The sequence below is a fragment of the Centruroides vittatus genome, unplaced genomic scaffold (assembly GCF_030686945.1).
Source record: "Centruroides vittatus isolate TY-2023 unplaced genomic scaffold, ASM3068694v2 contig_1012, whole genome shotgun sequence".
Taxonomy (NCBI): Eukaryota; Metazoa; Arthropoda; class Arachnida; order Scorpiones; family Buthidae; genus Centruroides; species Centruroides vittatus.
Window position 1 is genome coordinate 428,495 of NW_027120659.1, and position 25,964 is coordinate 454,458.

Consider the following 25,964-nt stretch of genomic DNA (forward strand, 5'->3'; position numbering starts at 1 on the left):
AATACTAGGGCATACCCCATAGGCGACGCGCAGTCGCAGCACCCGGCGGCTGTGGGAAATGGACGAGGGTTATTGCTCATATTGGACGGGGACAACGTAAGAAGCGAGTCCCATTACAAGTGGGAAGTTGGAATATAGGGACAAAGACAGGGAGAGGAGCTGAACTGACAGATACCTTGAGAAGAAGAAGAGTCAATATCGCGTGCCTGCAGGAGACGAAGTGGAAAGGGACTGATGCTAAAGAGATTGGCGAAGGATATAAACTTTTCTATTGTGGAGAAGATGGAAAGAGGAATCAAGTGGGGATAGTCGTAGACAACGACTTAAAGAACCCGTGCTTATGTATGGGTGCGAGTGCTGGCCGATGACAGCTACCGAAGAGAAGCGATTGCGAATGGTGAGGTGGATGTGCGGGGTCACGAGGATGGATAGGATTAGAAATGACTACATCAGAGGAAGTTTAAAGGTAGCACCTTTATCAGAAAAAATAAAAAGCCACAGACTGATATGGTTTGAACACGTGGTGAGAAGGAATGAGGAACATGCGACAAAAAACGCGCTAAATATGAAGTACAGGGATATAGAGGTAGAGGAAGACCTAAGAAGAAAAGAATGTGTAAAAAAGGATAAGTTGGACTGTGGAGTGGATGAAGAAACAATTAGGGATAGATCAACGTGGCGTGAATTGACATTCCGGGCTGACCCCAAATAATTTGGAATATAAGCCAGGACGAAGTTTAAAAAGCCAACAAGCAGTAGGCCTATAACGATAAAAGAAAAATCAATAAAAATATCTTTTAAAAATATTTATATATTTTTAATTGAAAATATTGATAAACACGCGACGTTATCACTACAGAGAGCCACACACAAAGACCCAATGTAAGAAATTGTGCCCTCGAGCTTTGACTTTTTATGCAAAGAACTTCAGAATAGACGCCAATGAATAAGCATGGTGTGGCCTCCTCGAAGTCTAGACTCGGCAATGTGTAATCATTCGCCTTAGGGCGTTGCGAACGAGAAAATGTCAACTCCACCTTGCCACAATTGAACACCTATAAACTTTCAGGGATTAGTTTAATGACTTTCAATCGTAAGATACGATTGAAAGTCAAAAACGCGGAAGATGACATCCAGAACATAAGAGAAATTAAAATCTGCGCATAAAATGTAAGTGAATATACGAATTTTAATTAGCGTGCCGACACTTTGTGACTATTCTGTATTTTACAAATTGGCTTTCAAAGATTACATTACACGTAGAATAAATGAAACAATTAAACGTTGAACAACTTACTGTATTTGGTATTGATAAATTATATTTGAAAGCAATAATTTTTTCGAAAAAAATTTATATAAATTACATTTGTACGTTTTTATTGGTCCATCAACTACACTTGAATACTAGTGTAGACCTAATTACAAAACTATACGCGTTGGAGACCAGTATACAGGTTCTTCACAAACACAATTTAAATACTACAATGAATACATACATTTAAACATATTTCTAATTTACAAAAGAACGCGATGAACCAGGGTGCATTTATATCAAAATTGACATTTAAAAATATTGGCAATTAATCACCGCAGACATAATTTATCAGAACGTGTCATAAAATACATAATGCCTACTTTATCAGCAGAAATTTGAAAAACATATATATTTTAATGTAAATTCTGATGGATAAATTTATATTCTTTTGGTCGATCTACATTTAAGAATCGTGTTTTCACTCTCCTAATCTACGATGCCATAAAATTGTACTCTTAAAATATTTTAAATGATAAACTTCGAGAGAGAGTTTCGTCCAACTACTGAGACTCGAGCATAATTCTGCCACCTAGTGGCAAAGCTCATTATGATACCTCCGAAAGAGTATCGACGATGAATGTGTTAAGATAAATTTAAGGTTCTCTGTAGAGAAAATCTCTTTTTTCTTTCATACAGTGACGATAGGCTCTGCTTTTCAACCAAACACATTCTTTCATGTGATGAGAGGAAGGTGCGCAGATAGAATATAAATTCTGACAGTCATATTTTACGCTTTTCCAAGTTTCCCAATAACACTGTGGCCTGACTGTGGTGTTATTGTTGTGTATATAATTCTTCGTTATCTGAAAGTAAATAATAATAGTAATTAATATACCGTTTTTTATCAAGAAAATTAAAGATTTCAGTTGCGTTCTATAAGTACAGTACTTACTTTACAATGACATGCTTGTTGGTAAAGTCTGCGGAAACCTTTTTTCTGCTTTGCTGTCAGTGACGACCATTCTTTAACAAAATTGCAAATACTTACCCAAACTTTTTCTCCGGAAACTCGACCTGAAAATCAAAATGGACGATTTCGGATAAATTTTCTTTATTGTAAAAAAGTTAACCTGAAAAAATTCGATACAAAATTCGTAAATTCAAATATCGCAATCAATTAAAATATTCACGTTTGATAATTCTACTTGAATGTGTTTTGTAGCTAATCGTATGTACAAATCAAATTATATATGTGTTATTTTTCAAAGATGTGATTTTAATTTATACACTTTTGTGCCCACAAGTGGCCGAGTGGATAAAACCACTGAACACTGGTTGTTGATAGTTGGTTCGCAGCTGGCCACTTCGCTGGTCACGAGTGTTTTTCGGGTTTTCTTCACCTAAATAGGGGCCAGTTTTCCATGGAAAGTCATGCCTCGGTAGATCATCAACGTGTCGCGTTGCTGTATAAGGAAGCATGAGGAATAAATGTGTCCGTAAAATTACTTTTGTAGATAAACCTAATAGACTTATACACATATTGATTTACTAATCTGTATTTAACCTTCTATCATAAATATTCTTTATGTGTTCATTTTAATTTTTACTTTCCCTGGCTATTACATATAACAGAGGGAAAGTATGGCGGTCGGTCAAAAAATACCCCCCCCCAAGATTTAAAAATTTTTGGACACAAGGGACCTTGAAACGTCGAGAAATGCAAAAAAATTCGGGGGTAATTTCTGTATGTATGGATGTTATTGTGTGTATGTGTGGGGGCACGATTTTGTTCACCCTGTTTGAAGCTTAATAACTCCCGTGTTTTTTTTTTTTTTTCGAAAATTTCTGAAATTTTGTAAGGAGGTTTGTGTATTAGTGGGATTGGTGCTATTAAATTTTGGTGGTTAAAGGTCGAGGTAGTGGCGAGATAAAAGGGGTCGTGTTTCGTATTTCGAGTGAGATCGGATTTAATGAAGATTTTACTAGTAGTTATCATTTACAAATTTTTATAAAAATCATCTCTACCTTTAAAATTAAACTTTTTACCATTTACAATAATTAATAAGCTTTTAAAAAATAAAATCTCGTAACAGAGTGACAAACACAGTTTTAACTTTATTGCCGGGAAAGTTACACAACTCGTTGCTGTAAAGTTTTTAAATAATTAATAAGAAAATATTCATAAAATTGCCTACTTTTTAAACAGACATCCTATATTTTCTGGTAATTTAGAATGTTTTATACTGCATATTTAGCTTACATAAATTAAATTTATGTGTATTATTTAATAAATATGCATAAATTCCGTTCACTCAAAGCTAATAATCTAATTATAAGAGTTTGATGTCGGTGGGCCGATGATGTTATATAATTTGTAGTCTTTTATTAATCCGAAAGATAATGTTTTAAAAATAAATCTATACGTAAATGCCAAAAATAATTTCCAAAAATAGTGTCACTTATATAATTGCATTGTTGTAGGCTCAAAGTCTACTTTTACAAAAGTCGCATGATGCAACAGTAGAAGTTACGTTACGTGACGATTTTCACGAACAACAATTTTTAGTTTTAATTTAATATAAAAGGAATTCAACTTGGCGTTACGCGGAATCGTTGAGATCCAATTACATTATTAGATGTCATTCAGAACGGAAGTACTTCTTTACTCTGCGAGTTATCTAGTTATGGTAGTACCTCGATTATATAGTAATAACCCCATCTCGACTTTTCTAAAAATAAAATTTTACAAGAATAGTTTCGTGAATCGCTGAATGAAGGATGAGAACGATGACCCGATAAACTCCTACGTAAACTCGCGTGGATCGGATTCGAACCCGGATCCTTCAAGACGCAACAATCTAATTGAACGAAAGTTCTGTATAAGGATGTGTTGCCTACCAATGATGATTGAATGAAATCACTGACCACTGCTCGTGGGTTCGCCTATGACCAAGCTGGCCACGTAGTGTTTTCCTGGCATTTTAATAAACGTCTTTAGATTTGGAAGCTTTAGAAATTAGAAAATCTGGCCAATTAATTTTTTTAAATTGTAAAAATAAGAATTTTTTGGAAAACTTAAATAATTTATCTGTAAATAATTCAATCCAAAGATACTATCATACAAGTTATGATGAATGTATGGCTCAAAATACTGTTTTTCTACGTAAATTTTCTTTTCTTTGGATAGACACGTAGTTTACTATTCCTTACATCGCGGATGTTGTCTGTAAATTAAGGAATCATCTCAAATAATAATTTTTTACTTATTAAATACGTGAAATTTATTATATAAAATCTAAAGTTCTTAGTCTAAGCATATACTATAGCCAATTCAACATTATTAATAGGAAAATCTCAAGTTCTTTTCTACCATACAAGAACAAATTGATCCAAAATAACCAATGAAAATACTGGCAAGGATTAGAATGCCGATTGTGAAAGTATCAGGAAATATATTTTAGAATTTATAGGATATTTTGCCATTTTTTTCCTAATAAAATTTAAAGTTAATCGTGAAAAAATATTTTAAAAATTTTATTAAGTTTTCATGCCACTGGAGTATCTGTGTATTGTTTCATTTGTTATTCGTTTCGATCAATCTAATTGAAATATGAAATTTTAATGATTTTCTGGTAATTTAGAACATTAATGTTGCATTACAAAATTAAAAATTCATATTTTAGTTTTGTAATCGAATTATCTTACAAGAATAATCTAATTAATGCGCTGCAAGACATCAAATATAATTTAAAAGTCTGCGTTTGTGTTTAACATATTATTTTATCAGGAATTTTTCGGTTTTTTTAGAAAGAATGAAGATGAATTTTTTTTAAAATTATTATTAAACTCCTTTTCAATTTTAATAGAAAATGGCCTTCTGTGCAAACTCAATGAATATGAACAGTTTTTATTGACATTCAAATAATTGAATAAGCCAAATACGCATTTTTATATGTTATAACAAAAAGTAAATATTTAATTTCGATTTTCTTTGGTTATTCGATCTCCGAATATTCAAAGAAATAATAATTCATTTCTTTGATTATTCTAATTTACAATTAATGATGTAAAAAAGTTAAAAAGTAAGAATGAGTTTGGTAAACCACATTGCACTTGAGCAAATATTAAGAAAAAATGGCGTGTTTAAGAGAAAAAATAAAGCAAATATTTCTGTTTCTTCATTAAACTAGTACAATTTCGCATATATTCATAGTATTATATAAGTGGCATTATACACACGTGTCCAAAAAGACATTCGTACATGAGTAAAGGAACTTTAATGCAGAGAAATATGGCAAGAACTGTATTACCCTGTGTATTACCTGTAAGGATATAGTTGAAGAATGGGTTCAAAGTGCTTACAAACCCCCAAAAGCCTGGAATATGTACACGTTTCGATTAATTTCTGTCATTATATTCCTGTAAAATCTATTTCTTATTCGCAATTAGTAACAGGAAGTTAAGCTTTTAACTAAGGATTTAACTACAAAATTTTTTTCGCTTCACTTCGTAGAATAAAATTTCAACTGGCACCCACTAAAAATGATTTTAATCCGAATTAATCGAATCAATTACCTGTTATTAAATAGCGAGTCGGTCTTAAAGTTACTCCACATAAAGATTCCAAACTACTTGTCCAAATTAATCCTTGACTTAGAGCGTGTCGAGCTTTCTCACTCATCTGGAAGCAAAATAAATTGAAATCAGTTAATATGGCCGAAGTAAAATGACGATTAAATGAATCCGACGGTGAATTTGATGAAGAAATAAAGCAGGAAGTTTGATTCCAATACAGAAATGCTATTATTTAAAAAATAAAATACAAAAGTGTTAAAATTACACGTAAAAAATCTAAAGAATATCCAAGATTTATGCATTTATGTATATTTTTCAAGAAAATATGAGAATTGAAATGAAAAATGTACATATACACATGAAACATAAGGAATTCTAATTGAGTTTACTGATAATTTTGTATGTCATGGCATAATTCCTCACTAAAATAATAAGAAAAACCACAAATGATCATAATATGTAAGAATAAAATATAAAATTGTTACACTATAAATACACATTAAATTATATTTTCAATCCTTAAACTTTGATTTATTTGACACAAGACTATACATTAATTTCAACTTTCTTAAAAGGGAATTTAATTATTTAATTACGAATCTTACCTTAAACTCCTTCTTAATTTTAATATGGTAGGATGTTAATGTTCTGTCAGATTTTCCTCTTTGCTTGACTTTTACCAGAGCCACTAAAATGGTTAAAACATTAAAATTTAATAAAGAATATTTGTATATAACACATAATTTTAATCGTAAACTGATTATAATTACTTTAAAACAGTAAACATAGTACACGTGTCAAGTCAGTAAGGTGCATAATCAATTTTAAGTTACAATATTAGAATAAAATTTCTTAATTAAACGTTTCCTCAAAAGTCTTTCCTGCATATCTCAACGTACAAGAAAGAAGAGGCCTTTACAGGAAAAAAACCCCTATCAATCAGGTTTGGCACAAGTCCAAACAGACCATTAATCTAAGGTCACACACAACTCGAAACCGATCACGTTCGTATTAGAATTAAAAAACGGAATAACCAACCGCGTGTGGTTTTATATCGATACTTTTTAATTAAATCAAAAACAAAATGGAAAATATGTTTCGAGTATTGGTGTAATTACATACGATCGAAGGGGTTAAATATATGATTAGAGTTTCCGGTGAGATAAGCAATACGTAAACTAATTCGTTAGTGAAGGATGCACACCTACGTCACACTATGCAGAAGCCATTCATTTTTAAACAATTGCCGAGAAACCGTACGTTGAAAGGAAGCAGAAAACTAGCCAATTATAGCCGATATGTTTTCGTATTGCGTCACAATTATTTTAATTGTATTTTTACATCCCTTATAAAGCGTCTAGTCGAATTACGACGAGAAGAACTACACCCCCTCAATCAATTATTAACATATGAGAATGTGACTCAAATGGCATTAGTGCGTGGCAAGGCCTAGGAAAAAAGAAAAAAAGGAAAAAAAGAGAGAAAAAGAAGAAGAAAATGCGTGTTTTCGTTCTTGAAACGAGTGGTACGTTACGCAACGAAGCTTTACATGAACTCACGTCTCGATAAACCCTTTGGGTGTTTTTGTAAACTTTCAATATTTAGCTTTCAAGTGATACCCTCACGTACGTCATCGTAATAATAACAGTTTTATCAAGGACTTTCCTTCTACCTCGAGTTATCGACTTGTTCACTTACGTCTTATCTTACTCGCGTTGGCGACATGAAGCAGTAACGTCACACACGTGGCTTTCGTCTCATCTTGGAAAACGTCATTTATAAACATTTCTTACGGCCGCAGTCGGATAAGAATGTTAAGTACATTAAGAGAATCATAAAATTTGTCCTTGTGTATTCCTAACAGCTGTATAAGGGGATTACTTTCATTTCCAATCGACTGAATACTCCTTATTTATCGTCTGGGGGTTAGTTTAAATAAAGCCTTAGACATCTGGAGGCTGCTAGAGATTTTGAGTCAACAAATTCATTCATTTACAGACTTTCAAGGCTCACTTATACTTCACTTATAAATTAATTTTTAAAATAAATTAATAACACTCACCGAAATCTGAATCACAATAATGGTCTTGGGGATGTTGGTACATACAGGAACACGCATTGGCAACGTTGACAATCAGACAAACGATTAAAAATATTCTAAAAATCCAAACCAAGCAGGCACTAGTTTTGTTCATGGTTATTATTCTTCTCGAATCTGAAATTCAAAATGGCACATCTGTAAGTTATCGAGAATTTTAAACTTTATCTGGTAGGAAGAAGTAACAACAATAAAGATGTAACGGTTTAGTCAGTAGACGGGTGAATTATAGCCTTATACATTAAACATGTCACCATATAGAAGAGGAAAAAAAATGGCGAAAAGACGCCCTCTGATTAACATGACAATCATATAAAGTGCCGTAATTGTTATCATTTTAACATCCTGCTTCTCTTTGAGTCAATAACATGTTATTTTGATATTTGTGCAGCAATCATTTCGTAATTATCACATTAAAGACCCTCCAAAAATAATATTTTGATCTCCAAAAAAATAAAACTTGTCACGCTTTAAAAAACACCGCGCAAACTACATTACTTGTTATAACACAGAAAAAACTTGTTTACTATAAATAAAATCTTTTCAACGGAGCGAAAAAACTGTGTAGATATAATAAAATGTTAATCTTATCTATATTTATCGAGTTCCGAACAAACTCTGCCACATTCCTAGACGTAAAAACACTAAAATAAAAGGTGAAAAGGTTAAAGAATGACGAGGGAAGGCACGCATAAGTAATACGAAGCGTAACAATATACTGTATATTTACTTAACCCAAAATACTCAACGCACGGATCAATGTTAAATCGAATCCTGTGGCAAATTCCAAACAGGGGGAAAAAGTTTTGGAACCAAACAAAACGACTCATCACTTCATAAGGAAAGCGGACAAACGTGACCTCACGACCGGAAGTGATCTCATAAGGAGGAAGAGATTGATGAATTCTTTTTTTTTTTCGTTGCCGCGAAATAATACGATAAATATCCGAAACTTACGATATCGACCGTATGTTTATTATTTACAGAAATTTTAAAATTGAAAATAGAAAATAAAAAATAATAAAAATGGAAGTTAGCTCCACCCTTTAAAGGTGTGACACGACCTAAAGTAATGACGACTTCCTCGATGACCTAAAAACGACGCCGACCTCTATAATAAAGGCATAAAAAATGATTTCGTTATGGTAATCGCCATTTTCAGAATAAGAAAATTACTCTTTAAATTAGAAACAAGCCATAATTACATCGAACGCGATGAGATAATTATCCAAATAATTTTTAAAGAGCTTCATCATTTTCAATGATCGTGATTAGAAAATTAAAAAAATAAATAAATAAACTTAAAAATTTCAAATTAAAATATATACGACCAAAGCAAAATTATTATTATTATTATTATTATTCTACAAAATAACTACCCATAATTCCAATGGAAGTGAGTAGAGGAGAGTGCGACCCGACAATTCGGAATGCTCAGACTGTTTCTAATGCTTACCCGTGTTAAGATCCATAATTACAGGACAGACATACGAGAATCGAGCGAAGAGTTTTGTAATCGAGCCACACAGCAATAGACACTCGTTAGTTTCTTGAACTGGGAGATTATGTAAGGGAACTGGCCACGCCGGTGGGACTACAGGCAACGCCCGTGACCTTGTGTGCTGTTTGGATCATGTGACCCGATCCAGATGTCGTCGGCGAAATCACCACACACACACACACACACGCTTTTAATATTTAAGGCATACGCTATCCAAAACAATCCTACGCGACTCGACGTCCCGTGTTCGGTAAGGAGAAGCCAAACACACGTACTGTACACACAGGAAAAAAATAATGGACTACACTACACCTCCGCTCGTGTTCACCAAGCCATTCTCAACCATAGTAAAAATTGAAGCCAGCATCAATAAGAAAGCAGGAAATTCCTCCATTTTATTGCAGTCGAAGTAAATGACACTTCAATCGTGGTTGCCTCTTCCCGCAGGAAAACGTCATCTCCTAAATAACAACCATCTCAATTATCTTTAGACGATGTCCTATATAGAAGACACGAAAAAATAGGAAAGAACAAGAAGAAGGGGAGAAAAAAAAGAAAAAGAAAAGAAAAAAAAACAAGACCAAACCTGTATCGGTGCGAGATTAACAATAAAACTACAGAATGGCTCTGTACTTGTTTCTTTAACGACAGCCAACGGCTCAATGCTGGAGTGCGATGCTTCGTCACCTAGCAACGGTTTTTAGCACGTGCAGTCTCCGCGATGACGTCACGAGTCCGAGAGGAACAGAAAGAGAAAGAGAGAGAGAGAGAAAGAGAGAGATATGCTTCCATTGAATGTATCCAAGTGGGGGTTGCTGGCAATATGTGTCCTTCGTCCCCACATGTATACTCCTAACTACGTTAAGAAATTCAGGGTATTTCCCCCTCCAGTAAATATTTGTGGAGCAATAAAATTAGATTCTTCAAACAGAAAAAACATGCTAAAAGATTTTTTTTTAGTTTAGAAAAATCAATAACACGTTTTCTAGTCGTTCGAGTTCCCGGACGTAATCAACTATTTGGGAAAAGGATGTGTTGAATGAGTCCACTAAACGTTTATCGCAGAAGTACAAATGGTGTAATGTTACCATACGTTACTGACCTTGGTACATCGGTTTATTCCAAACTACTGATACGTCAATTAGGTTATAATGTTAGTCAATTTCTATCCTATTGCGGTTATCTTGTTTTTTATTTTTTATTTTAATTTCTAACCTAATTTTATAAATGCAGCCACACATAAGAGAAAACACATTCTATATATACGTCTATACATCAGATTAAATTAAAAGCCTGTGATATTTTATCATAATTTAACTTTAATATTTAGAAATTTTTATTTAATTTAGCAAACTTATGCATTTTTGTATTATTATTTACAAGATATATTCGGTTTAAAGATGATTTGTAATTTGGCAAAAAGGTAGGGCTTAGCCAGAATTAGCTGCGGGAATCCAAAACCTTAACCCTTATATTTAAAGACTCGACTGGGCCTCAAAAAAGTTAAAATTTATAAATAATACAATAAAAAAAATTTGAAAGATCTAATTCGGAAAATGACGTTACTCTTCGCTACATCGCTTCCATTTAACACCATTAACCTTCCTAAATAATGCGGTATTTCGTATAAACTTTCGAAAGAAGCAAAAGTAATGAACTTACCTCCACCAAATCTATGCAGCAAATGATCGTAGAGCACTCCAAGTTTTGTTATAATTCCGCGCGTTACGCAATTACACCCACTGACGTATCCATTTTTCCTCTCGATTTTACTCATCGCGTGTGATTCACAGAGGAACATCGTATTAAATGTTGTTTTAGATAACATTAACTAGCGGGGGTTGAATGTCTTAAAGTTGATAAATTGTTAATTCTTGATAAACGTATGCGACATGACCAATGACGCGCGGAATGTAAGTGAATGAACGAGCATGATTTACGCCGAGAAAAGAAGTATGTGATACCCCATTATGCAATCCTGTATTGTAAGTCAATACTACATTATTCAACGTTTTCGCTGTCCCAGTTTAAATATCAAAGATTTGCTTATATTAAAATACGTCTAAAGGAAAAAAAATATGACTAAATTATATAAAATCTCTACATTTTTTTCATCTCCCGATTTTAATGATTTGAATATTTATAATACTTTAAAACAATACTTAAGTGTAAATTATCTGAAGCATTCAAAAAAATCTAATTAAGTACTTTGGATTATTTTTCATTCTATATTTACTAATAACAATTTAAAAACACTGTATAAACCGTAAATTATTACAGTAAAACCTGTGTAAAGCGGAAACCCGTTTAAACGGACAAAATTCTTTGAAACGGAGCGATTTTGTGTTTAAAAGGAAAACCCTGTTCAGAATGGAAACCTGTCAAAATATTCGCTGCCGTGCTTACGCAGGTTTTACTATATATATAAAAAATATTAATTAAAATTAATAAATTTTTATTGTATCGAAATGTATAGTGACCTAAACAAGTTTGGGTATATCAAATAGAGCAATTTCACAGTTGTGAGAGAAAATATCGGAACAGGTTTCACACTCTTAACATTAAAGCTGTGAACCAGGATGTGAAATTTCAAGGGTGGAAACTTGTGACCTGGCCTATATCTACTATTAATAGCCACAACATCGACTCCCCCGTGTATCAGACTCGACAACCTCCTACGCTTTCCACAGCACGTGCTAAGCGATTCACCTTTAACCCATCGACTTAAGCATCTGTACCGTGTCAATGGATACCGTCAGTGTAAACATAGCTACCGAAAAACCTAAACGGAACTGATAATAAAAGAAAAATCTTCGGTTTTTAAATAGATAAATAATGACGCGCGTAAACACTTCTTTAAAACTACTTATCTTCTCCGTATTATTTCTTATTTTTTTTTTTTTTAAATTTGGAATTTGAAATGATAAAATTGCAGTGTTGTGAAATTCGAATATTTATAATTCACCGGATTATGAACGATAAATTTCTTAATATATAAACTTATAAATTATCTAAGTGATAACTGAATGATTTCAATATTTTTAGTAATTTTGACGAAACAAAGAACTACTCAAGCCATAGAAAACACTTTCGTAATCTTATCGAATTAAAATCAACGTGAGAAATTTTAAAATGTTAGACAGGGAGGAGGACTTTCGGTTTCTGTTCTGGTTTAATAATTAAAAAAATAAATAATTTTAAATTTATAACTATTGGGACAATTATAAATTTTATAAAATTCATAATTATATGCATATTTTTCTGTTCTAGCATACAAGAACCGCATGAAAAATTAGGAAATTTATAAAATTAAATGTTAGCTTTCGAGTATAAAGAATATTTTAATAATATTATTAATTATTTACATTTAATATGCAATAATAATGGTGTATATATTAATTATTAATAATGATATAAACAAGAATCAGCATTAATAATTGTAAAAAATTTATCTACGCTTTTTTTGCTAATTTCAGGATTTGGAATGTGGTTTAAAATAATTAAAAATTCTATATTTTTTTTATATTTCAAGAAACGAAAATAGAATTTTTTCTAATCTGATAAATATTCTATTAGTCTCTAAATTATACTATTTTTTTTTTTATGATAAGCTTCTCAATATTCTTTCGATTTTCATTTTAATATTGGTAAAATGAAAATCGAAAGAAGATTGAAACGTTTATTATTTAAAAATAAAACAGTGATTTAGAGATATAAAATAATTATCAGATTAGAAAAAAATCCCTAGTTTCGTTTCCTGAAATGTAAACAAAATACAGAATTTTCAGGAAAATGTTTTTAATTATTTTAAACCACACTTCAAACCATGAAATTAGCAAAAGAGTAGATAATTTTTATACTTATATCAATATTAATAATTCATATAATAATTTATTATTGTATATTAAATATAAATAATTAATTTATACGCGAAAGCTAGCATATGATTTTATAAATTACAATTATATACAACAGTTCTTTACTTATCCAATATTTTGCGCGCATTATTATTATTATTATTATTATATTATTTTTTCCTATAATTTCCTGTCGGATACCAATTAAGAAATTCCAAATACATAAATTATAATTGAACATAACCGATTATGGTATAAAACGAAATTGAAACGATTTTTCTACAAAAGGCCTATGTTTCCAGTGAAAGAATGTTTACAATTTACAAACAAGTATGCTTAATATCAAGTTAAATTTATGGATAAAAATAAACACGGGGCATTGTTTATTGACGTATTTTACTCGACCTCATTGTTATAAACATAGTTAGTGATATTTTGTTACTAATTTTTTCGTTAAAGCAGAATATTTGAAGATAGGAGAAAGAATTTTTTTTTTTTTATTTTGCAGGAATGCCTCGCCTTTACTCGTTTCGACTTTTACAGATTCGAAAAGAGTGGAAAGAAAAACAAGAAAAAATGTTGACTGCTTGACTTGTGACCCTGAAGCAATCAGTCTGGGGTTTGTGTGTGTAATCTGTGACGTCAGGCGTCCACCCACTCTCATTATCACTCCCCCTAAAGATTCTCAGAAGAGCGCCACCTACCTGCCATAACAATATTTATTTTTCGTCAACGTGACGTCAGATACAATTTAATTTTGGGCGGACACATTTTAAGACCTGGGAAAAAATTGGGGAAAATATTTTAGGTACTTTTTCAACCTAGCCTAAATATATACAAAATTTACACCTATATACCTATATTGCATATAGACTTCTTTCGACGGTGGTATATAGTGTTTACGATAGTGTTTACATTCGTACAGAACGCTGCAGTTTAAATATATATATGTGTGCGTGTGTTAATTTAACAAAGACGAAATTAGTACTTTGCAAAGTTAAATCAATGTCGACCTTGATCCGTTGAACCTCATTTATTACAACGAGACATTGTGGATAAAAGTAATCAATACACAGACTCGACCTTGAAGTTTAACATAATTCAACATTTGTACAATAAAATCTGGTGTAATTTTATTCCATTAAGACAAATAATTTTACGGAAGATACATATTTATTTATAGTAACTTGCATTTAAATGATGTAAGAGGCGTTACTAATTCAATTTAATAAAATCGTTGTTTAATATAACTTAATAATTGATGAAGTAAATGTTAAAAATCATAAATCATACGGGTATGAACTTAGAAATTAAACACATCATCACAAAATATTTCATTGACTTCTTTTTTTTATTATTATTAAAGTTATGCGCATTTTTTCAATAATTATATGCAGGAATGTTAATTGCTTGTTTAACGAAATAATAAATTATTTCCTTTTAAAATAAAAATAGGAAATTCGGAAATAATTTGTAAAGAATAATTAACAAATTCTAATGCTTTAAAATATTTATTTTATTTAAAGTTTGTATTTAAATTTGAAGATAGGATTTTGGAGACTGAAATTTTAAGAAAAAAAGCTTTAAAATATTATTATTTAATATAAGCCCTCTAGGATAATTGCTTTCTAGAATTCTAAAATTTTAATTAAGTTATAATAAATTATAATCTGAGAGTTAACTTAATTAAAATTCAGAGAAGTTATTCACATTGACAATTAATCTTAGCAGAATACCATGGTTACATCAAGAACATTTAAAATGTATTACTTGTATTGGATACATAAAAGAAATTACATGATAATTTCCATTAATTCTTTTTATAATATAGGCCTATATAATATTTATATCTATATAACAAATTAAATATAACATTCATTCATTTGAAAGTTGTCATGTGTGTGATTTGAAGCATTACTTCTAGTTGCAACATACTTACTCTAAATTACAAAATGCATAGGATAGAATGGTGCCACAGTTCACATTTCTTTAGAATTTGAAATGTTTACTTAACCTTAGATTAATTCTTTAAAAAAAAAAAAGACTTTTGAGCATTTCATTTACCATATCAAAATATTTACAATTATTTCGTTTCAATGAGATTTACTGTCATAAATATCATACATTACTCTAATTTCTGATTTATTGATTATGTTTATACATACAATTCTATGTAACATAAAACTTGAGATATTTATATAAATTAATATTTATTCATAAATCAAACTTTTTAAATGTAAGAAATAATATTTATGGCAGAAATACATTTCCCCCCTTTTTTGTGTAGAATATTATATATAAATCGTAAAAAATTTCAAGCAAATTACACAAATTATCAAATGCAATTATATAAAACGAGTAATTAATATTATTTATTTAAGATAAATAGTACAAATATCATTATTTTATCATATTTTTAGATGAATATAAATATACTTAAAGATTAGTTATGATCATCAAATATTTTTATACAAATATTGACAAAAAAAAAAGTTATTTACATTGCAATTAATTTAATGGTAAAAACAATTAATATTAAAACAATTAAAATTTATAAATTATCCTTTATTTTAAATTTATTAGCATTAAAAAAAGAATTACTGCAAACTTAGTAAAAAGTAAAATAGGGTGTTGTTTCTTAGCCCCATTGTTTTCTCAAGGATAATGAGGCACTAAAACAGGTTTAGACTTACTAAAATCTGGATTGTAATTTATTGGCACTTTGTATATATGTTTTTAAAATTTCAAATATATTATCCGTTAGAAAAATTTATAAATATAATAATTAACAATTTAAATAAGCAATTTATTTACTTATTATCTATTATAATTAGCACAGTTTAAATTCAATTTAAATTTATTACTCATTCTTATTAATGAATTTATTTCAGTTTATTAAATTTATTTACTTATTTTGCATTTCAGAATTAATTAATTATTGAATTTTGGAAGTAATGGAGTTTTTAATTTCATTTAAGCAGATTTTACTTTTACTTTTTTATTTTATTTTATATAATTAAATATTTTAAATATACTTTAGTAAGAAAAATAACTGATTTATTGTATAAAATATCCTATAACTTTATAAAAATTATAGTTCACATACTACAATAGATACTGTATACAGTATTGTGCTGTACTAAACGACTTTATTCTGTACTATGCTATACTCTACTATACCATGTACAATAATTTTAAGATTTGTATAATTTTAATTAATAACTTTTTTTAAAAAAAAGAACTTATATATAATTTATCAAAGGGAAGTGATTAAACCACTTCCTCTGATACGAAAAAATGAAATAGACTTACTTCCTCTATTCCCACACCTCCGCTACTTATTTTTTTACGTTTTTCAATTTTTTCCAATAATTTATTGCAGCTTTTTTTTTGAATCAGCTTTCCACTATTTTCTCCCCTCTTCTTAGAATAGTTTAGAAAAATTGCGCGCGATCTCGAAAGAATTCTATCGTTGGATAATATTTTTGACAGCATAATTAAAAACCTTGGCGGAAATTAAATTCAATATAAACAATTCATGCACTTTGTCATTTAGAAAAAGTATCTGTTATTTAGCATCTTTTAGAGCCACGGGATTGTCCTTGTTATATATAATTCATGCTGCTGCTGCTGCTTAGAGTATTGTCCCTTGAGAGTTTCAACCCACGCATTGCAAGTAGATCACTTTTTAAATTCTCTTTTCATTACTTCATATTTTATTCAGGATAAAAAAAAGAGTATAATTTAATTAATTAGGGTCAAATATCCTAAAAGGACAAACAGCCAATCTCACAATTTTTCAAAATGAAATATTTTTATTATTATTTTTCTTTTTATCTTTCTCGGATCCTTCATTTTACATAATTGAATACTGAATTCTTTCATCCTATTTTAAATTGTATAATTTAAAACAATTTAAAATTCCAATTTAAACATAATAGAATTCCTCGACTTTTGTTCATAAACGTAAAAACTTTTATAGAATTAAATATTTAAAGTTATCAAATACTGAAAAGTTATATAGGATATTAATGAACCTATTTGTGAAATGATAGAAATCTTTTCAGAATTAAAACATTGATTTCCTGTTGATACAACCCTTACTGACCCCGAGAAAGAGAACGCTACTACGAAATTCACTTCAAAAGATTTACTACATCAGTAGTTGACCTTCTTGTTCATATAATGTCAAAGATACCTTAAGGTTTGACTCACTGATATAAAAAATAATATCATAAAAAATATATGTAATACCACGAACTGTAAAAGAAAATAAATGACCAAAAAAAAAATAATGATAAAAAAAAAAGAAACAGCAAGTCAGTATCTGTGCCATGTTCATTCAAAACTAACAATTTAAGTTTTCTCATAAGTCAGTGTAAAATAAATACAGTATAAAATTTTACATGATGTTTAATACATATTGAACATTATATAAAAGTTTATATCATTGTAACATTACTGTTAGTATTGAGTGAACATGTTGGCACAGATGTTGTTTTTTAATTAATTAATTAAAAAATGAAATTTTTACAAAATATAAAATTAATAAATTTTGATAAAATCAAATATAAAGCTTTAATTATTTTATATTTAACAAAATTTTCATTTAGTTTTCTTAATATATATTACTGAAAACATATTTCGCAATGTGAAAAAGGATATAACAGATAAAATCATTTGTTTTGCCTTTTGTTACCGATAAAAGTATCAGAACTGATAATAAATTTTCAAGATGATAATAAATTTAAAAATTAATTTAAATAATTATGTAAAAAATTTAATTTAATTAATATCGAATTATGATTCTGCAATCAATTTTCAGTTCTTATGAACTCTTCACAAGCTTTAAGCAGCTAATTAAAAACAACTAATTACTGAAAAAAAATCTGTTAAAAAATTAAGAGAAAATGGTTTAAAACGTTTCGTATATTTCACGGGAATTGTTTATTTTTATAACAAAGTTTTCAACAGATAATCAAAAGGGGAAAAAATTACCTTCCTTACGAAAACGACCCATATTTAAAATGATAAATAACAAAAATATTTTTCAAAATATGAAAAAAAATAACAAACACGATAAGAAATATATTTAAAAAATTTTTATATATAACAGTAAAATTCATTAAAAGTTAAATTAAACTTACTTGAATAATTATTTACAAATGATTCAAACATTAATTAGTAATATTTTTGTAAATATATCATATATATTATTTTCAATTTGATAAATAAATTTAATATTTGACTCATAAATATCATTATATATCTAAAGTTCTAATCATAGTGTCATTTAGATTATTAAATAAAAGTTTAGTATCAAATAAAAATTTAATATATATATATATATATATTTATAATTTTATAAAAATTATTATAAGATTTAACTATATTTATATATAAAATATTTTTCAATTTATTTATTAAAAAAATAAACAATTTTAAAAATATTTTTCAACCTAATTTCAGAAAAATTACCATATTAAGAAATAGAAAAATATAAATTAAAATTCACAGATTTATTGGTTCATTTGCAATTTAGAATAAATAAGTTTAATTTTTTTTTAATATTAATTATTGAAAATCTAGATATAATATATAATTTTAAGAATTAAAATTTTTGCAAAATAGGTCAAGGTGACTGTTGGCATGCATACAATAAATTATTATAAAGTTCAAAATTACATACTTTATACATTATCTTATTTAATTGATGTAACCTGAAGTTATTCGTGAGATTATCTGACATTTTAAATAACTCAATTTATAAAAATGAATGATGATTCTTCATCATATATCAAGAAAAAATTAATTTTTCATTATGACAATAATTAAATACTATTGTGGAATTATGTATTGTAATATAAAAACATTTAAAAAAGCGTGAATAAATTTAAAATATAACAGGAATTATTTACCTGGAAGTCTATCGACAGTTGATATCCTTGAAATCCTATCCTATAGAATCATATTAAGAGGCTATGACGACAAAAGCCAAATTAATAAAATGTCAAGGATGTGCATAATAACTTTTGTTTGCTTATTGTTATTCTTATATACATAATAGAAATGATAGCATTTGTTATCTCAACTGAATATAAGAACACATGAGACATTCAATGTATGTTAGAAATTATTCAGATAAGTGTCATAGAACTACCATTTAAGCATTTTGAGAATCTAAAGAAAAAAATTATGTCATTGAAACACATTCACATGAATGCATTTGAAAGAATGTAATGCACTAAGTATTTATTAAATTAGATTCTTTGAATGTACTTAAATAAAGGAACTACAACTTACTGCAAAAAAGAAAAAAAAATTAATTTTAAAATTTTGAAAACATATATAAATTATTTATTAGAAAAAAATTAATAATAATAAAATCTATAAGCTCACAACAAATTTAATTTTAAGTATTTTTTATTGTTAAATTATCATCATTAAATAATAATAATTTAAAAGTAATTCAATAGTTCATATACTAATTAAGGTTAATATATATAATGTATTAAACCTAATATAATGATAATTAATCAGACATTCAATAAGTAAATCATTTTAAATTATTATATACTTTGCATTACAATAGATATTTGATGTATTATAAAGTTACATTTAATATAGATTAATATTTTTATGTATTTGATAATTGGAGACAAATTTTAAAAAAGTAAATATTGCTTTTTTTTTATTAAAATATGAATTTAAAAATGTATTTTGGCAATGAAATAATAATTTTTCTTAAATTTTTATAAATCTTTTAAATATATTTTGATATATTTTATGTCTTAAGAAAGCTAACAGCAATCTAATGACTTCTATTACTTAATGTATAATACTTAATTGCCCTTTGTTTAATGTGAAAATTTATAATTACATGTGAATTTTTTCTATATTATATAAACAGTTATATATGTTTTTTTATTTTGGATGAAAGTTTAATGACTAATACAGTTTCTTGTTACTATTTATGAAATAAATTAATAAATTATTTAATTATATAATGTATATAAATTACAATTATTAATCTTATATATTGTAATGTATATAAGAAAAAAATGTGATATTTATAAAATAATGATGAACTTTCTCTCACACTGAACTTAATGAACTGAATAGGAAATTAAAATAGACATGAGTAACTTCTAAAATTAATTTTTTCCTCTTGGATTTTAATCTAATTCAAACAGATTTCATGATAAATGAATGAATATATTTATCCTAAAATATATAAATATTATTCTATTTATACTTGCAAGAATGTATATTTAAAAATTTGTTTTTAATCTTGTAAAGTATTTAAAAAATTTAAAAATATAAATGTCAAATCATTCTAACTAGAAATGATTGATGTTAAATTTCTCGTTTTCATCTTTATTCGTTTATATATATATTATATTTATTAAGAAAATGAATAAAATTTTTAAAAAGTAGAACAGTTTTTGCATATGTTATTATAATTCTGTCTTATTAAATTATTAAAATTTTCTGGAATAAGTAACAAGATATATCAAGGAATTAAATGATTTTCAGTCTACAGTTTCGCAATTTTCATTTAAATCCAGGTATAACATATTTAGATTCATAACGGTTTCATAGCGTTTGGTAAATAATAAAGTTGTTTTTATACTTGTGAAATTTATTTAAATAAGTTATATAAAAAAAATTCATTAGTTTATTCTTATTATTAAACGCAAGCATAAACATTATTGAATTACATTCTTGGAACTTGAAATGCAATATTTTTACAAGAAAAATTGAATGTATTATAAACGTTTGGAATCAAAATAAGTTAAGAAAATAAGCTTTATATATGTATTTTATAATATTTCCTGATTGTGGAACGTCATTTTCTGTTTAAAAAAAATTAATAATTTCATAATTTGTAAGTGGAACAACTTTTTCAAAGGAAAGAAAAAATGATTACAGGAAATTTCAAATATTTTTCCTTTAGGTTAAAATAAATTAAGACATCGTTATGACTTATTAATGATTTTCAAATTTACTGTATTTATCCTCCTACAATACACTAGAAGCTTAACTTTAATACGAAATGAAAGCATCTTGCAAAGTTCAAGATGTATACATTTCATCAAAAATAGAATTGTAGTATAGTTAATTATTAATTATAAAACTAACTAGTGCATAATATTGGTAGTATAAACTGCATTATTTTACATATAAACGACTATATTATCGGCATAGAATACGTACCTTTTAAAAGTTTTAACTTGACTTAACTATGATAACATTCATGGTGGGAATTAAGAAATATTCTGTTCTAGTAACCCATTTTTGACCACGATCGGCCATATTATACAATAAGACCAAGGCTCCTTTGTGGAAGAGTCTGACCTAATAATCTGCTTATTTTAATAATTTAATTTTGATTTTAATATAAACTATTGCACATTCTAATCGATAATTTTGTATTCTATTCAAGAAACTTAAGTGACAATGCCCGGCATGCTCGAGTATAATAAATGCATTTAAAGTAAAGATTATTTTATGTAGTTATACACCGAATTCACTTTTTCAAGGTTAAGTTTAAACTTACTTCAAGGATATTTAAGAATTATTAGCAAACTCTTTGATAAGATGAATGCGTGGTCCCGAATGACCCTGAACATTTAGTGAAGAACTTTTCTTGGAAAGTCGATGCATAATTAATAGTATAATTTTCAAATTTTACTAAGTCAAAGAAATGTTTTTTCATGTTTAATTTCTAAAATATTTATTATTTTAATTAATTTTTAAATTTTACTTTTTAAAATCACTATAGCATATGCATTCAATTTCTTGCTAATGAAAACCAAATTGCATGAAAATTCTAGTTAAACAATTTCAAATTTATTGATTTTCCTTAAGAAAGAGGCATTGTAAGATAATGTATCGTTTATTAAAAATTAATTTTCATTTTAAATATTGTTTATTTAATAGAATTTAAAATATAATTGTTCCATAGTAATTTCAAGAGTAATTTTATTTAACATAGTTTCTAAAAAATGCCACTTAATTGTCAAATGTAACAGTCTGTCATCATCTTTAGTAATTGCTTTATGCGTCCATTCAACTTATAAAATTGTTATTAAATATTATCAATTAACAACCATTAAGCTTGTATCTTTATTTATTTACATGTCTACAAATCGCTCTTTAAATATTTATATAGCTTTTGATATCAGTTGCAATATAAATAATAAAAATAAAATTAAAATAAAATCATGAAACTTATACATTTTTGTAAATAAACATAAATAATAAACATATCCTTTAACATTTTTTTTATTCGTGGTTTTAGGCCCTTTACCGTTCAGAGAGCACGAAAAGGCCATATCCTTTAACTTCTGAATCGAAGAAAGCTAATTTTTACAATAAATATTTTAGATAATTAATTCTTTAGTAATGCTTAAAAGACAAACAACATCCATCTTACTGCGATACTCTTCATTTCTTGGCAACTGGATGTAAGAATATCATCTAAGATAATAAAGAATGGGGTCGAGACCGAACTTCCCTGAAAAATCGAAGTACAAGGGATCGAATCCGGATTCCTGGGCAAAAAAGTCAAAGTCACTTGGTTCAACCACGAGTAACCTTGTCTAGTCGGAATAATTACAAATTACAGGGTAGGCAAATAAAACCCTTCACTACCGACGATACATTATAATTAGAACCATATTATACTATACACATCATATGATTTATAAAATTGTTTTTATTTATTAAAAACTCGCTTTTGTCATTATATACAAATGTACCGTACGTTTGTATTTATTAATTCATGAAATGCTACATTGTACTTCAGATTTTTTTTTCTTTTAGATTCTCCGTCTAATTAAGCTAATTTGATGATAAACAATTTTAATTATTTTCTGAAATTTTATTAAAATTCTTGCAGTATGAATTCGTTTCGAATTTCTAGATTTGTCTTTCATTTTAATCAAAGAATTTTAACAAGGATTCTTCTGATTGACAAATAAATTCTTGAGAATTCTGCTTAATTGCACATCATTATTTATAATTAATAAGCTTTATATTTAAACATATGTACTTGCACTTATTAAAATAATAATAATAATAATTCAGACTCACTTTAAAATCGAAGGTAATTCATCAGAAATGTCATCAACATCTCGGTTAAAAAAAGCTACTTATTTAGACATCGCTCATTTGCACAACAGGAAAAAATCTTTAAATGCATAATCGTCCCAAACCGCTTTGTACGATTTGCTATTTAAAAATGAACTCTGGGTTATCAATCTCATAAACGACACTTCCTCGAGTAATCATCTTGGTATTTTTTTTTAATATTTCAAAATTTCAAAATTAAAAAAATGAATAATTATTTAATTAAATACAAAACAGAGAGAAAAGGTTTAGGGTTATTGTTCTCAATATTAAAAGTGCAACTGAATTAGTTCTACTTAATTTTTTTTTTTTTAAGCTCGACTGTAAATATCAACGCCGCTAGGTACAATAACAATATACACAATATGTAGGACAACAGTTATACTATAGCCACAAGGTTGTTCTCCATAAAACTGGATCTGTGGTATTTGGCTATCGAAACGGGAAGTGCAAGCGAAAGTATGCATATTGTAGCAATTTTGATTTTCCCTCTTTTCTTAGGGGAATTCTCAGAAGGGATTACTCGACCATTCCCTTTTGGTCCGAGACGCAGAATTTTACCAGGGCAAAGAGCTTCTGGGTGCGTAGATTGTGCCAATGAATTAAAACAGTGCGTTGAAAAATGTCTTCAGCAACACGAATGCTCCGAAATAGATATTAAAGGTAAGCCAAAATAAAAAAATAATATCCGCTTTGCAAATTTCTATGTCATATAATAGGAAATTTTTCGTAATATGGATGTTTCTAAATTATATTTTTAAAAAGTTTCATTGAGATTTTTATCACTAGTTTCTACGGATGTAAACAAATATATTATTTTAGCTACAGTTGAAAAATAAGAGAACCTGTTAGCAAAAAAATAAATCAAAAAATAGAATCACTTGACAAGAATATAAAAATATTCTTATAATATTCTTATCGTGTTATCTTGTTGACTATTTCTATTGCTCACTTCAAAAAAAAATTCGCATGATTCTGTTATACTTTGATCGTGTTACGATAGACATAGAATTGCTACTTTGCTCTATAAAGATTACTTTCAACTTTTAAAATGAATTTTAACGGGCTAATTTATGAATTTTAATGCGTTATTTCACGCATAAGCATACAATTTACAACAACTAGTTTATAAATATATGTTTTTTATAGAGGGCTTTTGTCCAGTCGGTTCACCTCGTCCTGCTAAATGCGCAATCAGTTCTGTCCTTTCAGTTTGCGAAAGTGACTCAGATTGCCCTGGAACAAAAAAATGCTGCGAAAGTGGATGCTCGAAAGTATGTTCAAATGCTTTACCAGTGCCACCAGCACAAGAGTCCAGAAGATCATCGAAACGAATTTCGAGTAAACCATAAAAAATTTTTATACAAAATCTACATTATATATACTCAGGTTTATATATACATATATATTTTAATATTTTAAATACAAACTAACTAATATTATTTATCAAATAATCATATTTTTATACAGTTAATAAAATATAATACTTTATATAGATCTAATACGTTATTTGTTTTAATGAAATATTTTATGTATATTTTTATTATTAAAATATATAACTGTTATAGAATTGTTATGTTATAAATAAATATATTATAATCAATTTTTTATTAATTTTTTCTAAAATTTAATTTAAAAACTTAATTATTGGCTTGTATTATTAATTAAAATTACGAAAATCAATAAAGTTATCTTACTATTCTTGGGAGGGTAAATGTACGTACGTACTGTACATCCGAATACAAAATACACTGCAATAAAATGAAATCAAAAATATTTCTTAAATTATATCGTAAAAGTAGTTATCAGACGTACGTAATGTAAAAAGATAAGATATGGAATTTCATCCTTCGGAGCCATTGTATTCATTGAAGTACTGATTACTCAGAGATTATTTAGCCATAAATCAAACCATAATTAAAATTTCAAAAGCATTTAAATCATCATTTTCATATTCTGTACACTCATTTGATTTCCATTTGTTTATCAGATTAAAACAAAGTAAATTTAATGCATTTATCCAGTTTATAATGGTTTCTTAGAATGAATTTTATCGTGGTAGCGCGTCAGGTCATCAGACGAGACGTTATTCTGATAACTTTTTCTGGTTTCTTTTGCCATTGTTCATTTAATATTGACCATACGTACAGTACATTGTTAAATTAATAATATTCTATAAAATAATGTATTTTTAATAATCGACAGTATATAAATGGGCTTAAGAATGTGTACATGCTCACAGATTTTTTATGTTAAATTTAACTAGCACAATCAAAATTTGTTTGAACTTTTAAACTTTTTAAAATTTAGTATTAATAATCAAATATATATGTAAACAATTAAGAAAATATTAATATAATATGAACGCTTAAAACCTGTTTGAATACTGGATTTGAATGTAAATACTTCGTTTTTTTATAAAATATTTTATAAACATCGAAGTATTTACATTCATATCCAGTATTCAAACAGGTTTTAAGCGTTCATATTATATTAATATTTTCTTAATTGTTTACATATATATTTGAAAATATTTTCAAACAT

The 25,964-nt window shown here is 27.9% G+C and overlaps 1 protein-coding gene across 8 annotated transcripts in view; it reads right to left on the minus strand.

Moving 5' to 3' along the window:
* Positions 1 to 1,350: 1,350 nt before the first annotated feature.
* Positions 1,351 to 25,964, minus strand: part of LOC136983706 (metalloproteinase inhibitor 3-like) — a 32,379-nt gene continuing 7,765 nt past the window's right edge. The window contains exons 1-7 of one of the 8 annotated variants that reach the window (XM_067280639.1): positions 10,016 to 10,067; positions 9,742 to 9,890; positions 7,893 to 8,045; positions 6,436 to 6,518; positions 5,831 to 5,936; positions 2,208 to 2,329; positions 1,351 to 2,118 (exon numbers count right to left, since the gene is read on the minus strand). In XM_067280639.1, coding sequence (XP_067136740.1) covers positions 1,909 to 2,118; positions 2,208 to 2,329; positions 5,831 to 5,936; positions 6,436 to 6,518; positions 7,893 to 8,045; positions 9,742 to 9,823 — 756 coding nt within the window. In that variant the 5' untranslated portion in view covers positions 9,824 to 9,890; positions 10,016 to 10,067 and the 3' untranslated portion in view covers positions 1,351 to 1,908. Of the gene's footprint in view, positions 2,119 to 2,207; positions 2,330 to 5,830; positions 5,937 to 6,435; positions 6,519 to 7,892; positions 8,046 to 9,307; positions 9,327 to 9,384; positions 9,597 to 9,741; positions 9,891 to 10,015; positions 10,148 to 11,091; positions 11,341 to 21,503; positions 21,663 to 25,117; positions 25,140 to 25,964 lie in introns of those variants that run through there. The other 7 variants (XM_067280991.1, XM_067281053.1, XM_067280569.1 and 4 more) reach the window with 7 other exon arrangements.